The 16,017-nt window shown below is 44.1% G+C and overlaps 1 protein-coding gene and 5 non-coding genes across 6 annotated transcripts; all 6 read right to left on the bottom strand.

The window, feature by feature from the left end:
• Positions 1–7,387: 7,387 nt before the first annotated feature.
• Positions 7,388–15,389, bottom strand: LOC121572349 (eukaryotic initiation factor 4A-III). Its single transcript, XM_041884408.2, has 12 exons — positions 15,120–15,389; positions 14,499–14,571; positions 14,067–14,133; positions 13,685–13,747; positions 12,764–12,896; positions 12,045–12,125; positions 11,579–11,720; positions 10,509–10,647; positions 9,477–9,592; positions 8,624–8,731; positions 7,838–7,965; positions 7,388–7,612 (listed from the first exon to the last, which is right to left on the bottom strand). The coding sequence occupies exons 1-12, from the start codon at positions 15,271–15,273 to the stop codon at positions 7,596–7,598; spliced, it is 1,221 nt and encodes a 406-aa protein (XP_041740342.1). The 5' UTR covers positions 15,274–15,389; the 3' UTR covers positions 7,388–7,595.
• LOC121573092 lies at positions 8,941–9,074 on the bottom strand. Its single transcript, XR_006001971.2, has one exon. It is a non-coding gene; the product is annotated as a small nucleolar RNA SNORA54 (small nucleolar RNA).
• On the bottom strand, positions 9,707–9,840 carry LOC121573091. Its single transcript, XR_006001970.2, has one exon. It is a non-coding gene; the product is annotated as a small nucleolar RNA SNORA54 (small nucleolar RNA).
• On the bottom strand, positions 10,899–11,032 carry LOC121573093. The gene has a single exon (XR_006001972.2). It is a non-coding gene; the product is annotated as a small nucleolar RNA SNORA54 (small nucleolar RNA).
• Positions 11,824–11,952, bottom strand: LOC121573127. Its single transcript, XR_006001993.1, has one exon. It is a non-coding gene; the product is annotated as a small nucleolar RNA SNORA63 (small nucleolar RNA).
• Positions 12,406–12,539, bottom strand: LOC121573094. Its single transcript, XR_006001973.1, has one exon. It is a non-coding gene; the product is annotated as a small nucleolar RNA SNORA54 (small nucleolar RNA).
• Positions 15,390–16,017: the final 628 nt, after the last annotated feature.

The raw sequence follows: 16,017 nt of genomic DNA, 5'->3' as shown, positions 1-16,017 counted from the left end.
GCCATTGTATCACAACCGTTGTATGCACAGGAGGCTGGTGGGTGGGGCTATAGGAGGATGGGCTCATAATGGCTGGAATTGCATAAATGGTCTCCGTATGTTTTGTGTTTTATACCGTTCCGTTAATTCCATTCCAGCCATTAATGTTCCCATCCTATAGCTCCTCCCACCAGCCTCCACTGGTTGTACGTCAGTTGTACATCTTGGCTGTATGGGGCAAGAATGTTGACCCAGGGATGGGTAAAATTAGGGAAATTAATTGTCTTTAATTGTGGCTTCCTGATGTAACGTATAGTGAGGAAGTTGATAATCGGCTCTGGCGCCACAATGAGAGGGTGCAGGCCAGTCTGCGACTAGTGCAGTCAGCTCAGCTATCCCCATTGAGACCGTGTCTGTGCCTCGATCTAGGTTGGGCAAAAGGATTATCAAAAGCCGTGCTATAAATTCTCGGACAACCCAAAAATTCCTAGATGCCCTTACAGACTCCCTCCACCTACCCAAGGATGTCGGAGTACAAAAATCGGTTAACCACCTAACTGAGGATCTAAATGTAACCTTGCGTAATACCCTAGACGCAGTCGCACCCCTAAAAACTAAAAACATGTCAAAGAATTTGCTCCCTGGTACGCAGAAAATTCCAGAAAATTGGAACAGAAATGGCGCTCTTCCGACTAGCTTGGAAAGACAGTACCGTGCAATATCGAAGATCCCTCACTGCTGCTCAATCAGCCTATTTTTCTAACCTAATTGAGGAGAACAACGGAACAATCCTAAATTTACTTTTGATACTGTTGCAAAGCTAACTAAAAAGTAGCATTCCCCAAGAGATAATGGCTTTCACTTCAGCAGTGATGAACTTTAACTTCTTTGACGAAAAGATCATGATCATTAGAAAGCGAATTACGGACTCCTCTTTGAATCTGCGTATTTCTCCAAAGCTCAGTTGTCCTGAGTCTGCACAGAACTGCCAGGACCTAGGATCAATGTAGACACCTGGAAAATTTAAAAATAAACTATCGGCCTATATCGAATCTCCCATTCCTCTCAAAACATTTTGAAAAAGCTATTGCGCAGCAACTCACTGCCTTCCTGAAGACAAATAATGTATACAAAACGCTTCAGTCTGGTTTTAGACCCCATCAGAGTACTGAGACTGCACTCGTGAAGGTGGTAAATTACCTTTTTAATGGCGTCAGACCAAGGCTTTGCATCTGTCCTTGTGCTCCAAGACCTTAGTGCTGCTTTTGACACCATCAATCACCACATTCTTTTGGAGCGATTGGAAACCCTAATTGGTATACGGACAAGTTCTTGCCTGGTTTAGATCTTATCTGTCGGAGAGATATCAGTTAGTCTCTGTGGAGGGTTTGTCCTCTGACAAATCAATTGTAAGTTTCAGTGTTCCTCAAGGTTATGTTTTAGGACCACTATTGTTTTCACTATATATTCTACCTCTTGGTGATGTCATTTGGAAACACAATGTCAACTTTCACTGCTATATGGACGACACACAGCTGTACATTTAGATGAAACATGGTGAAGCCCCAAAATTGCCTCCCCTGGAAGCCTGTGTTTCAGACATAAGGAAGTGGATGGCGGCAAATGTTTTACTTTTAAACTCTGACAAAACAGAGATGATAGTTCTAGGTCCCAAAAAACAAAGAGATCTGCTGTTGGATCTGACAATTGATCTTGATGGTTGTACAGTTGTCTCAAATACAACTGTGAAGGACCTCTGCGTTACTATGGACCCTGATTTCTATTTTGACTAACATTTCAAGGGCAGCTTTTTTCCATCTTTGTAAAATCAGAAACTTTTTGTCAAAAAATGATGCAGAAAAGCTAATCCATGCTTTTGTCACTTCTAGATTAGACTACTGCAATGCTCTACTCTCCGGCTACCCAGATAAAGCACTAAATAAACTTCAGTTAGTGCTAAACACGGCTGCTAGAATATTGATTAGAACCAGAAAATGTGATAAACAGTGCTAGCCTCTCTACACTGGTTTCCTGTTAAGGGCTGATTTCAAGGTTTTACTGCTAATCTACAAAGCATTACATGGACTTGCTCCTACCTATCTCACCGATTTGGTCCTGCCGTTATTACCTAAACGTACGCTACGGTAACAAGATGCAGGCCTCATTGTCCCTAGAATTTCGAAGCAAACAGCTGGAGGCACGGCTTGCTCCTAGAGCTCAATTTTAATGAAATGGTCTGCCTATCCATGTGAGAGACGCAGACTCGGTCTCAACCTTTAAGTCTTTACTGAAGACTCATCTCTTCTGTAGGTCTTATGATTGAGTGTAGTCTGCCCCAGGGGTGCGAAGGTGAACGGCAAGGCACTGGGGCGACAAACCGCCCTTGCTGTCTCTGCCTGGCCGGCTCCCCTCTCTCCACTGGTATTCTCTGCCTCTGACCCTATTACGGGGGCTGAGTCACTAGCTTACTAGTGCTCTTCCATGCCGTCCCTAGGAGGGGTGCATCACTTGAGTGGGTTGAGTCACTGACGTGATCTTCCTGTCCAGTTTTGAATCCCCTCGGGCTTGTGCGGTGGAGGTGATCTTCATGGGCTATACTCAGCCTTGTATCAAGGTAGTAAGTTGGTGGTCTGTTGATATCCCTCTAGTGGTGTGGGGGCTGTGCTTTGGCAAAGTGGGTGGGGTTATATCCTGCCTGGTTGTCCCTGTCCGGGGGTATCGTCGGATGGGGCCACCCAGTGTCCCCCGACCCACCCTGTCTCAGCCTCCAGGATCTATGTTGTAATAGTCTTTGTTCCAGGGGGCTAGGGTCAGTCTGTTATATCTGGTGTAATTCTCCTGTGTTATCTGGTGTCCTGTGTGAATTTAGGTATGCTCCCTCTAATTCTCTCTCTCTCCCTCCCCTCCCGGAGGACCTGAGCCATAGGACCATGCCTCAGGACTACCTGGCCTGATGACTCCTGGCTGTGCTGCTGCTCCAGTTTCAACTGTTCTGCCTGCGGCTATGGAACCAATGCTACCTTGTACCGGACCTGCTGTTTTCGACTCTCTCTCTCTCTACCGCACTTGCTGTCTCGACCTCTGAAAAGCCAACTGACATTTACTCCTGGCACCCCCTACAACCACTGTAATTATTACTTGACCCTGCTGGTCATCTATGAACGTTTGAACATCTTGAAGAACAATCTGGCCTTAATGGCCATTATAATCTCCACCCGGCACAGCCAGAAGAGGGCTGGCCACCCCTCAGAGCCTGGTTCCTCTCTAGGTTTCTTCCTAGGCTCCTGCCTTTCTAGGGAGTTTTTCCTAGCCACCGTGCTTCTACATCTGCATTGCTTGCTGTTGGGGGTTTTAGGCTGGGTTTCTGTTTAAGCACGTTGTGACATCTGCTGATGTAAAAAGGGCTTTATAAATGAATTTGATTTGTCCAAAATTCATCTATGATCCATCATAGTCATTTGGAGTATGCTTTTGTGTAATTTCAACTGACACTTCAGTCATGGATATACAGTTGCTGGCAAATATATTGGCACCCCTGAATTTTCTTAAATAATTTCCTATTTCTTCTCAAATAAGTTGAAAAAAAAAAAAAGACTTTTCTACGCACCTTGTTATTGGATTTTCAACATTGCAGAACCAATTTGATCTTTGTAAACTTAAGTTTAGAATTTTAATTGAGAAAATAAAGACAAATAGCTTAATTATTGGCACCCTGACACTCGTAGTTGGTTGCACTGCCTTTGGCCAAGATAACTGCCAACTAATGTTTATTGTAGCCATCAATGACCTGCGCCTTTCTACTGGCAATTTGGCCCACTCTTCAGCAGCAAACTGCTCTAATTCAAACCGCTCTAATTCTTCAATGTTTGAGGGGTGCCCTCCACCAACTGGTGTTTTCAGCTGAGGCCCATTGTCGTGCCATTCATCCACCACCATCACCTCATGTTTCAGCATGATAATGCACAGCCCCATGTCGCAAGGATCTGTATACAATTCCTGGAAGCTGAAAATGTCCCAGTTCTTCCATGGCCTGCATACAGGAAAATGGTCCAATTAACGCACTAATCAAAAGAACATCCCTGGTCCTCCCTACTGCCTCTGATCTGCCTGACTCACTAAACACAAAAGCTTAGTTTGTAAATGATGTCTGCATGTTGTAATGCGCCCCTGGCTTAATATAAGCCATTTGAAATTATTTATACTTGTATTTTTGATACTTACAGTGCATTCGGAAAGTATTCAGACCCCTTGACTTTTCCCCCCACATTTTGTTATGTTACAGCCTTATTCTAAAATTAATTTTAAAAATGTTTTTCCTCATCAATCTACACACAATACTCCATAATGGTTTACATAAGAATTCTGACTCTTTGCTGTGAGACTCGAAATTGAGCTCAGGTGCATCCTGTTTCCAATGATCATCCTTGAGACGTTTCTACAACTTGATTGGAGTCCACCTGTGGTAAATTAAATTGATTGGACGTGATTTGGAAAGGCACACACCTGTCTATATAAGGTACCACAGCTGACAGTGCATGTCAGAGCAGAAAACCAAGCCATGAGGTCGAAGGAATTGTCCGTAGAGCTCAGAGACAGGATTGTGTCGAGGCACAGATTTGGAGAAGGGTAGCAAAAAATGTCTGCAGCATTGAAGGTCCCCAAGAACACAGTGGCCTCCAACATTCTTAAATGGAAGAAGTTTGGAACCACCAAGACTCTTCCTAGAGCTGGCCGCCTGGCCAAACTGAGCAATCGGGGGAGAAGGGCCTTGGTCAGGGAGGTGACCAAGAACCCGATGGTCTCTCTGACAGAGCTCCAGAACCTTCCAGAAGGACAACCATCTCTGCAGCACTCCACCATTCAGGCCTTTACGGTAGAGCGGACAGATGGAAGCATTCCTCAGTAAAATGCACATGACAGCCCACTTGGAGTTTGCCAAAAGGCACCTAAAGGACTCAGACCATGAGAAACAAGATTCTCTGGTCTGATGAAACCAAGATTGAACTCTTTGGCCTGAATGCCAAGCATCACGTCTGGAGGAAACATGGCACCATCTCTACGGTGAAGCATGGTGGTGGCAGCATCATGCTGTGGGGATGTTTTTCAGTGGCATGGACTGGGAGACTAGTCAGGATCAAGGGAAAGATGAACGGAGCAAAGTACAGAGAGATCCTTGATCAAAACCTGCTCCAGAGTGCTCAGGACCTCAGACTGGGGCGAAAGTTCATCTTCCAACAGGACAACAACCCTAAGCACACAGCCAAGACAAGGCAGGAGTGGCTTCGGGACAAGTCTCTTAATGTCCTTGAGTGGCCCAGCTAGAGCTCGGACTTGAACCCAATCGAACATCTCTGGAGAGACCTGAAAATAGCTGTGCAGTGACGCTCCCCATCCAACCTGATACAGCTTGAGAGGATCTGCAGAGAAGAATTGGAGAAAATCCCCAAATACAGGTGTGCCAAGCTTGTAGCGTCATACCCAAGAAGACTCGAGGCTGTAATCACTGCCAAAGGTGCTTCAACAAAGTACTGAGTAAAGGGTCTGAATACTTATGTAAATGTGATATTCCAGTAAAATTTTTATAAATGTGCAAAAATGTCTAAAAACCTATTTTTGCTTTGTAATAATGGGCTATTGTGTGTAGATTGATGATGGAAACAAATAAGTTAATCAATTTTAGAATAAGGCTGTAACGTAACAAAATGTGGAAAAAGTCAAGGGGTCTGAATACTTTCCGAATGCACTGTAAGTATACTTACTTTTTATACTTAAGTATATTTAAAACCAAATACTTTGACTTTTACTCAAGTAGTATTTTACTGGGTGACTTTTATTTGAGTCATTTTCTATTAAGGTATCTTTACCTTTACTCAAGTATGAAAATGTGATACTTTTTCCACCACTGCCTAACTCAGGTGTTGGTCTTCCATCCTTAAACAGTTTCAGATACAATACATTAGCCATCTTGATCAGCTTATTTTAGTAAGCAGTAAAACGAACGCAACTGCCAAAAGGCAGCAGACGACGTGCGTTGTCCATCGGCAGGAGCGAGCTCGGCCTATCCCATTACTTTTTTTCAAAACATTTTAAGACAGTTGAAGCTCATTTCCTGCATTTTTACACAATTTAAAAACTCAAAAATTATATTTGGAGAACAGAAAAAAATCTAGAATAAAATGACCCCAGCCATTATCACATTGATTGCTGTAGCTTCATTCACCTCAGTCGATCTACAAACGTAGCATATTAGCTATACAATTACACGCTACACATGAACTCAGCACCGGGATTAAAAACGATAATACATACAGAGGGATCTGTTAGCAGAAAAAGGTTTTGCATTTAAAAAAGCTAATTTCCTGCAATTCTACACATTTTGCCATGATTAATATGATTTCTGAGGGAGAGTGACTAACAGAATCAATGGGGGCCCCCTGGACACGAGCAAAGACATGGGAAATCTAAAAAACACAACAAAAAAATCACAAAAGTAGTGCACTGGGCCTTTACTAGCCCCATACCGATATAGCAGTGTGTAGTGTGGGCAGTGATTCTCAACCAAATTTGAGTGGTGGGAGGTTGAGCAGTATGGAATTATTGAAAATGAAAATTGTTTCCAGTCAATATGGTGGCAGGCGGCCTGATGGTTAAAGTGTTAGGCCAGTAACCAAAAAGTTGCTGGTTTGAATACTGGAGCGGATAAAGGTAGAAAAATCTGTAGTAGTGCCCTTCAACAAAGCATTTTGTTTTCTTATCATATAATTGTTACATTTATTATCAATAGAGCATTATAACTAGTTTCCCACATTGCATTTTGGCCCAAAACCTAACATTTGGTGAATTTTCCACCTGCGCAAGTATTCATCATCATGGTCATCCATGTCACCATTATCAAACAACGGATCTGGTAAATAAACGCTTGAGCCGACATTTGCAGGGATCCACGAATGGAATCACTGCAAACGCCTGGGAAATTTCCTTTAAATGACGCCTTTGTCGGCTGTTCAATGCACTGCCCTGTAACGCACATTAGATTGAATCCTGGCATATGACTGACAGTTGCACCTGGAGGTCTATGGAAGTCTAACAGAAGAAGTAATTGTAAAGTAATAACTAACTTATATATAGGTCTCAGGACCTTAGTTCATCCGTCGTACCCCATCTAAAGACAGAATGTAATTGTAAACAAATACTATAGCCTCATAACATGGTTAAAACTGTACTTTTGATCTCATGGATGGATGGTCAGTCCTTGGATCCATAGCTCTTTCTATGAATTTGAGTGGTTACATTTCTCCAGCCCTATCCCTCAGCTGTTTACCAAAACATAATGGTTGGGGTGCCCATTTAGTTGTTTTTCAAATCCCGGATTGCCCCTTTAAAAACAGGAAAAATAAATCAATTGGCATTCAAATGGGAAACAAAATGTTCTTTATTTACAAAACAACTGATGGTTGCAGTAGGCATTTCCCTAAGAATACAATAGTCACCACAAATTTGAAGGCTGTTCCAAAGCTACTATTAAAAACAAAGCAAATGAGACAAGAATTCCAACAGTAAATAAAACGGGTCCAAAATGTAATCAAAGCGGTCTCTCCACTTCCGTCACCAGCGCCTCAGATCAGGTCAGCCACTGAGGAGAAAAAATGTCATGTTAATGACAGCCATCTAATGTCAATGCCCATTTGGTAAAATAACCCCAGGTATATGGCCCTAAATCTGTAAACCCAGTATATGGTTGAAACAAAACTGAAGAAACACTTACATTTAGTTGCTTGAACAACCAAAACAGCAATACTAAACATATCAACATTGTCTATTAAATATTCAGGCAGAGGATGAACAAATGCTAATTTACCATTCATTGGCATTTCATCGATCTGTGTGGAGTAGTACTGCTCAATGTCACGGAGAATACGGATGTCGTCATTCTTCACAAAGTTGATGGCCACACCCTTGCGGCCGTAACGACCCGATCGGCCAATCCTATGAAGAGAGGAGAGGGTGAGGGACAGAAAACACCAGGAAAATGTTTGCCCTGACAAGACGATTTATGATTGATGCTATGCGGGCCAGAGGCTCCTGGAAAGAGATCAGGGAGGTAATGGGGATAGATGCGGGAAAGCGGCCAATGGAATGCAGACCATGGGGAATAGATGGACGCTGGATTGGCACAAATTCAACAAATCTGAAGTGGATGTGAAATCTGTCATAATTGATGTACTGTAACATGCCCACAATGTGATTACTCAAATCCGTCATGATTTATGTACTGTAACAGGCCCACAATGTGATTACTAAAATCCGATTTGGATATATTTGGCTGTTTTCGCTGCATAACATTTAGAAGTTGTCCCTTTCCGAGTTTGGAAAAAGTGACTGCTAAATGCTAACTCCCATTCGTATAAGCTGGTAGCATAGCTAGCATACAGAAATGGGTGGTAGTAGTCAAGTCGTTTTTAACTGTAATTCAGTTGATGACATGACCATGTACTGGGGTTGACATTCATACAAGCATTATACTCTTGATTTTTACCTTATCATATAAAATACATATAAAACAGCCATTGTCCAAATAGCCACATTGCATCCAAAATATCGCTCCGTTTCTATAGTTGTGCTCTGAGCTGGCAGCCAGACGTACCTATGGATGTACAGCTCTCTGTTGTTGGGCAGGTCGTAGTTGATGATGAGGGATACCTGGGGCACGTCCAGACCTCTCGCCCACACATCAGTGGAGATGAGCACTCGGCTACAGGGGGAGAGGAGCGATCACACGTTAGGCCAAACCAAGGTCATATTCACTTGGAACCAAACGGGCTGAGACGGTCTCAAACAGGGAGGGACTATCTGAACTTGGGTAGTAAGAAACCCTTGTTTTCCTTTTCCTTTGCAAAACGTTTTGCTACGGTATGCACTAATTAAGTCCACCCCTGGGAGATTTAAAAGAACAATGCTTAGACATGTTACCAGGGAGTGAACAGAGCAACGGTACAAGACGTACCGGACCCCTGCCACTCTCTGGGCTTTACTGTGGCACTGGAATGGAACCCACAGCTCACACTGAGGACTGAGCCAGGTTACGAACAGTGCAATGAAGAATGTCAATTTAAGTCTTTTTTTTTGTCCACTAGTACGCTTTATCTGGGTGTGAGAAACTGTCCGGCATTGTATAGGAAAGACAACATTCTTCATCAGGTGGACCAGAAAGAATCCACGCGATACAGCACACAGTCATGTAATAGGCTCAAAATGTTCCCCCTGCTAAGAGACTCAACCAACTGTTCTAAACCATCTAAGCGAACGTCTCGTCATCACAAGACGGACACGACTCAGATATACATCTAGATTACACAACTACATGTGCAAATTATTGGCGATTGCATCCTGTGAGATTTTTTTTATAGAAATATGACAAAGTAACTGACACGAGAGCACATTCATTATTGATCAATATTGACCCAGTGGTCATACACCCAAAATGTAATCATCATTACCTGGCGCCGGACCGAAACTCTTTCATGATAGACTCCCTCTCCTTTTGGGGCATGTCTCCGTGCATGGAGGACACAGTGAAGTTGGCCTCCCTCATCTTCTCAGTCAGCCAGTCAACCTATCGTAAGCAGAGTGAGGACAGATAGAGGCTCAGGCCAAACAGGATCCCTGAAATGTACAATATAGGGAACAGGGTGGCATTTGGGATGCATCCTATGACAGGGGGGGGGGGTCATGTTACCAGGGAGTGAACAGAGAAACGGTACAAGACGTACCGGACCCCTGCCACTCTCTGGGCTTTACTGTGGCACTGGAATGGAACCCACAGCTCACACTGAGGACTGAGCCAGGTTACGAACAGTGCAAACAATGATTTTCTTGACATTCATCGGTGTGATCTGCAGGATCAATGAGAGGTTGAGGAAACACTGGCATTCTTCATTTGACAAACTAACAACGTCAAAGCATGTTGGCCCCGGGGAGAAGGAAGAGACGACAAAATAGCTGGGACCTCTTCTTTTAGTTTTAATTTCTTAAAAATCCAGTTTTTTACAATGATGGGCATTTGATAATGTATTTCGCTCTGATATACAACTGAAAACGAAACGTAACATATCTTCACTGCACTTGACACATTCCACAAACAAACATATTTTTTGGACATTTTGACAGTGCTTATAAATGTAACCTGCTAAATAGTTGCATTAAAAAAATGATGTACACATTACCGATCGAATACAAACCTTCAATGGAGTACTCCTGCCATCACTATTCTTTACCAGTACATATAAGCTAAGGGAGACAGTACTCACTAGGGGGAAAAACATACAATAACTATCAACAGCTGCCACACTACCCAAGTAGCTCCAGGGTGAACTTTCTCCTAGGCACAGATCTAGGATCAGCTTCCCCTCCCCTAATCCTAACCTTAACTATTATTGGGGGAAATGCAAAACTGACCCAAGACCAGTGTTTAGGTGCAACTTCACAATACATGTGTAATACATGTCACTTTGTTTTAGTTGTGTACAGACCTTCCGCTTGGTGTTGCAGAAGATGACAGCCTGCGTGATGGTGAGGGTGTCGTACAGGTCGCACAGGGTGTCAAACTTCCACTCCTCCCTCTCTACGGCCACGAAGAACTGCTTGATGCCCTCCAGAGTCAACTCATCACTGGGAGAGGGAAAGGAAGAGAGGGGTTAACTCAGTATTGGACCTCTTCTGCTGCTAAAGAAAATGAACACATCTAAATACTTTTTTCCCAGTGAGTGCAGGTCTTCCTATTCCAGTAAACTCTGTTCTTCCCATATAATATTTTCTAGGCAGGGTGCAAAGGCCCCAAAAAGCACAACCATGCTTTCAACAAAAATACATCGCAATTGAAGCAGAGCCGCATGTAGCTTGCCATGACAGGGGGGTTTGGTTCATGTTACCAGGGAGTGAACAGAGCAACGGTACAAGACGTACCGGACCCCTGCCACTCTCTGGGCTTTACTGTGGCACTGGAATGGAACCCACAGCTCACACTGAGGACTGAGCCAGGTTACGAACAGTGCCAAAAGGAACATTTCCTTGACTCGCCTATATAATAGTCCGAAATACTGGTATAGATAAGATGGAATATTTCGCTCTGCTCTCTGAAAGTTGCCACAGGAACGGTGGGGGGGAGGCTTTTCGATTCTCTGATGACTATATGAGGTTTATATTCAGACTAAGTACACGTATTCAGACTAAGCCAGTCCCAAATCACTCCCAATCCCTCGCCCTTGGCCCTAACCCCTGGATGATTGCAGATGTGTAGGGTCTGGATACGTATAAGCAGTTCAGTGGTGGAGCATCCACCATATTGCTTCCACCTTACAGAGCTGCAGGGCCATGGGGTATTTAGGACCGGCTGATTTACTTCCCTCCTTTTCACCCCTTACATACATTACACAATGCTGCCCCCTAGAGTTCGCAACTTGAACGAGTCTAACTCCTGGAACCAGGTAGCCTGGTTGAACCAGCCTGGTCATCATTCTCAACACAGCGATCAGGCTGGTTCCACTAGGCTAGAAACCAAGGTGGTACTTCCTAATATACAGCCGCGTAACTCTTGACTCACCGTTTGACCAGGATGCGGATGGGGTCGGTCATGAACTTGTTGGTCATCTCCAGGATCTCGTGGGGCAGCGTGGCGCTGATCAGGCAGACCTGGGTGGCGGGGGGCAGGTACCGGTACACGTCATAGATCTGCTCTTTGAAACCTGCCGGACGGGTGAGGGAAAGATATTCAGTTTCCGCTTCATATTACACTACACTTCCTGGGAAAAGTTGTGCAGACCGTCAAAATGACTTTCCTGTGCAAAAGTGTCTGAGACCAAGCGTCCCTGCCTGCCGTGGGATGCAGACAGACAGGGATAGTAGGAAACTAGTTGATGTGTGCAGGGGGAACGACAAAACAGCACTGAACAAGCTGCACTGTAACTTATCCTGCTTTACCATGAGACCTCTTGTTTTTGGGCATCAGGAGAGACTGGAAGACGTCTTTCGTTTCATCTATGTAATGCACAATAGCGTGTCTGGCTTACCCTTGTTGAGCATTTCGTCTGCTTCGTCCAGCACCAGCATCTTGATGGCGCGCGTCCTCAAACTCCTCCTGCGGATCATATCTAAAGAACAGAAAGACAGCAGGGCCTGCATCAGTTAGCCTGCTGTGTGAAAATGGAGGGAACTCTTCTCAATTCATGCTCCGACTGAAGACACGACCCGTGCGGTGACTACAGTGAGCCTAATTCAAGATGTTCTACTCACGCAAATGTTCTAGTTACCGTTCTTTGAAATGTTCTGTCTCAGGTAAATCATGTGAAAAATTAGGAGATTGGGAGACTGGAGTGGGACCTTAAGTCATTGATTTACTGTCATTTTCCCCCTGTCGGTGTTACAGGGGGGTCATGTTACCAGGGAGTGAACAGAGCAACGGTACAAGACGTACCGGACCCCTGCCACTCTCTGGGCTTTACTGTGGCACTGGAATGGAACCCACAGCTCACACTGAGGACTGAGCCAGGTTACGAACAGTGCAATGAAGAATGATTTTCTTGACTTTACTGCTGTCCTGAGTATGCAGAGTAGCCCTCATTACATAAGTTACAAACTGTTTCAATGAAGGCAGATACAGACTGAACCCACGAAGTGAAACAGAATTCTGAGAGATATTAAAATGTCTAGTCTGCTTAGCTGGGCAGACAGACGTTCATACCTGTGGATGGGAGATCGATACCAGAAGGTTAGGGTCCAGGGAACTCACCAAACACTCTCCCAGGGGTCCCTGCTACCACGTGCTGGCCATAGTCCAGTTTGCGGATGTCCTCACCCACGTTTGTCCCTCCGATGCAGGAATGACACTGGACGTTCATGTAGTCACCTAGGGCCAGGAGTACCTGGAGGAGGGAAGGGATGTTAACGTCTGAGTAATAGGAGATAATGGCTGCGTCCCAATTCTCTACTCTTCTAACGGAGTGTGCGCTTGCACACTCCCCCATGGATTTAACGATGGTGGAAACTCCCTCCAGCCAATGCATCACCAATCCAATCCTTCGCCAGTGTTCTGATCTGGGCCGTGTTCAGTCGGCATAGAACAGGAGAAAACGTTTTGAAACCGAGGGAAACATCTATCTGAACTACTATCTGAACATATCAAAAAAACACTTGTTCCCATTTTCCATTGCACAGCGCTTTGAAGTATTTGCTACAGTGTTTCCAAATGAACATGACCCTGAACCTGTCCAATAGAAACACTTTGTTTCAATACATTTTGTTACTGTGTGCCCTACTGACCAAGACCTTTATCTTTTACATTTTTAGTCATTTAGCAGACGCTCTTATCCAGAGCGACTTACAGTTAGTGAATACATCTTTTTTTTTATACTGGCCCCCCGTGGGAAACGAACCCACAACCCTGGGGTTGCAAACGCCATGCTCTATCAACTGAGCTACATCACGGCCATTCCCTCCCCTACCCTGGACGACGCTGGGCCAATTGTGCGCCACCCATGAGTCTCCCGGTCGCGGCCGGCTGCGACAGAGCCTGGATTCGAACCAGGATCTCTAGTGGCACAGTTAGCACTGCGATGCAGTGCCTTAGACCACTGCGCCACTCAGGAGTACACGTCTTCCATTGCAGTTTTCCCCCAGTCCATCAGAATACACTTGATATTCAGTCACATACCTTCTGTATCTGTCCAGCCAACTCTCTGGTGGGAGCCAGGATCAGTGCTTGGGTTTCACGCACCTGTGACAAAACCCCAAAAAATCACATTTTGCTCACGCTGTCCAAACTCCACATATTCCGAGTGAGAAAATGTCACAACACCAAATGTTGATGGATGATCTAAAACTGATATGTAATGATGACGGAACATCAGTACCTACAACAGGGCTCGTATTCATGTAGTCTCTCAAAGTAAGAGTGCTGATCTAGGACCTCGTCCTACATGTTCATATACAATTATTCATTATGATCTCAAAGGAAAAACTGATACAAGATCAGCACTCCTAGACGCTGGATACGGGCCCTAGTCTGCACATATCAACAACACCAACTCAAATACCTGAATGTCAAGACACTGCAGCACTGATACGCAAAACGTGGCAGTCTTTCCTGTTCCTGACTGAGACCTAATGAAAGAAAGAAGAGTGTTGAAGAACAGAGAAAGATGGTATTCAACGGCCACTATAAACAAACATTTGAACAAGGGCCCTGGGTGTATTTATTAGTCGTATTCCGTTGCAAAACGTTGTCTGCAACGGAAACCGTTTAATCCAAATGTAAAACGTGAGTTTCTATTGGACTAATTCAGGTAAGCCCCCCCCGTTTGGTTCCTAGAGAAAACTGTTTCCATTGCAAAACGTTTTGCAACGGAATCCGACTAATGAATACAACCCTGATGAATAGCCAAATCGAACAAGTTCCAAACATTTAACTATCTTTAGTCTGTAGCTCTGGATGTTGTGGTTCTCCAGTGTAAACAGTCACTACTTACTGTGCAATGACATCTCTACCCTTGATGATCTGTTTAATTGCCCTTTGTTGGATTGCGGATGGCTTCTCGAAACCTGAGAATAAGAAATAAAAGATGGTTAATTATGTAGGCCCATGATACTCTTTCAAGTTAAATAGTTTAATAAACATGACATACTATTCATGTAATCCTTTGAGCAACTGGAAAATATAGCCGGTAGTACTGAATCTTTTCCCAGTTGTGCAGACTGTTCGTGTCAAATTTGATTATCACTGGCTAGAACAGATTGTGGCACAAAATGCTCACACACATCAATATTCATCAACAAGTGAGGAAAACGCAACATGTACTAAAACCTAAAGGGGGTGGGGCATGCCAGTTAACTAACATTAGTTAGGTAGCGAGTTAGCTAGGTTGATTGACAATGAAGCTAGTTAACTAACTAACGTTAGCTAGGTAGTTGGCTAATGCTAACTAATGAAAAACAAATACAAAATTCTGGCTTTTTTCATTACAATACTCGCAGCATGTGTTCGTTCTGGGTGTGTAACTGAGTCATGAAGCACAGAAAATGTGTCCAAATAACTTACTTGGGTATCTGCCTATATGGGCCCACTGTCCCAAACAAACCCCCGGCCCTACCGTATGCGTAGATCCCACGGAGGAGATCCTCTCGTAGGCCCATCGTGTCGAAGGTAGGAGTAACATCGACCTCCTCGCTGGTCTCAAACTCGATCTTGGTCATGTCTTCCTCCTTCAATAGACGCCTCGTACGTGGTACGGTGGCTACTTCCATGGCTTTTGTGAGAGTTTTCACAAAATACGTATGAAATCGACAACTTCACCAGCTCGAGTTCTGCTGCGGGAAGTAGAAAAAAAGACCGCCGCATGTGTCGCTCTAGTGACGCCGAAAGCAAGAGACAAGAATTTGCATGACGTATTTTGGGTCGTCACCATAGAGATCCGATTAAAGGTGTACCAAATATTTTTTATAACTAAACCAAGATAGACCACTGCTTGTAGTTTCCAATGGAAACAAATGAGTCATAGTGGGCAGAACAAACAAGGAGGTGGGCAGAGCCAAGCACGCGCTAGCGATATCCTATTGGCGCGTTCTAGTATCTGCATATTTCCGTTACGGAAACTCAATTCGCTTTTGCACTCCTTCCAAACAGCGCGATTTTAAAAAACGTTTGAAAAGGGTCAAGTCTACAAAACTTAGCCCATTCTGTTCATAACATATTCTAGTTTTGGGAACAGAAAACTGTATTGAGATCAAATGTTTAATCGATGAGAAAATGTGCAACATGTCGGCCAAAATACATATTCTCCCATCTTCCCTCTCACTACCATATTTGGAGTGGATGCTTCACATTTATCGATCCAGTGAAATATCTGTCTCATTGTTCTATCTGTGGGTGCACTATGAGAAATCGCTCCGCCATTTCCTGGTTGCTAATTAGGAATATATGCCGAGTTCACATACTAGTCGGGACTAGAAAACGTGGAAGATTTCTGACTTTTTTACTGGTTGAACACG

Source organism: Coregonus clupeaformis, unplaced genomic scaffold (assembly GCF_020615455.1).
Source record: "Coregonus clupeaformis isolate EN_2021a unplaced genomic scaffold, ASM2061545v1 scaf0345, whole genome shotgun sequence".
Taxonomy (NCBI): Eukaryota; Metazoa; Chordata; class Actinopteri; order Salmoniformes; family Salmonidae; genus Coregonus; species Coregonus clupeaformis.
Note: the sequence above shows the minus strand (reverse complement) of the source record. Positions and strands in the feature narration are given on the sequence as shown.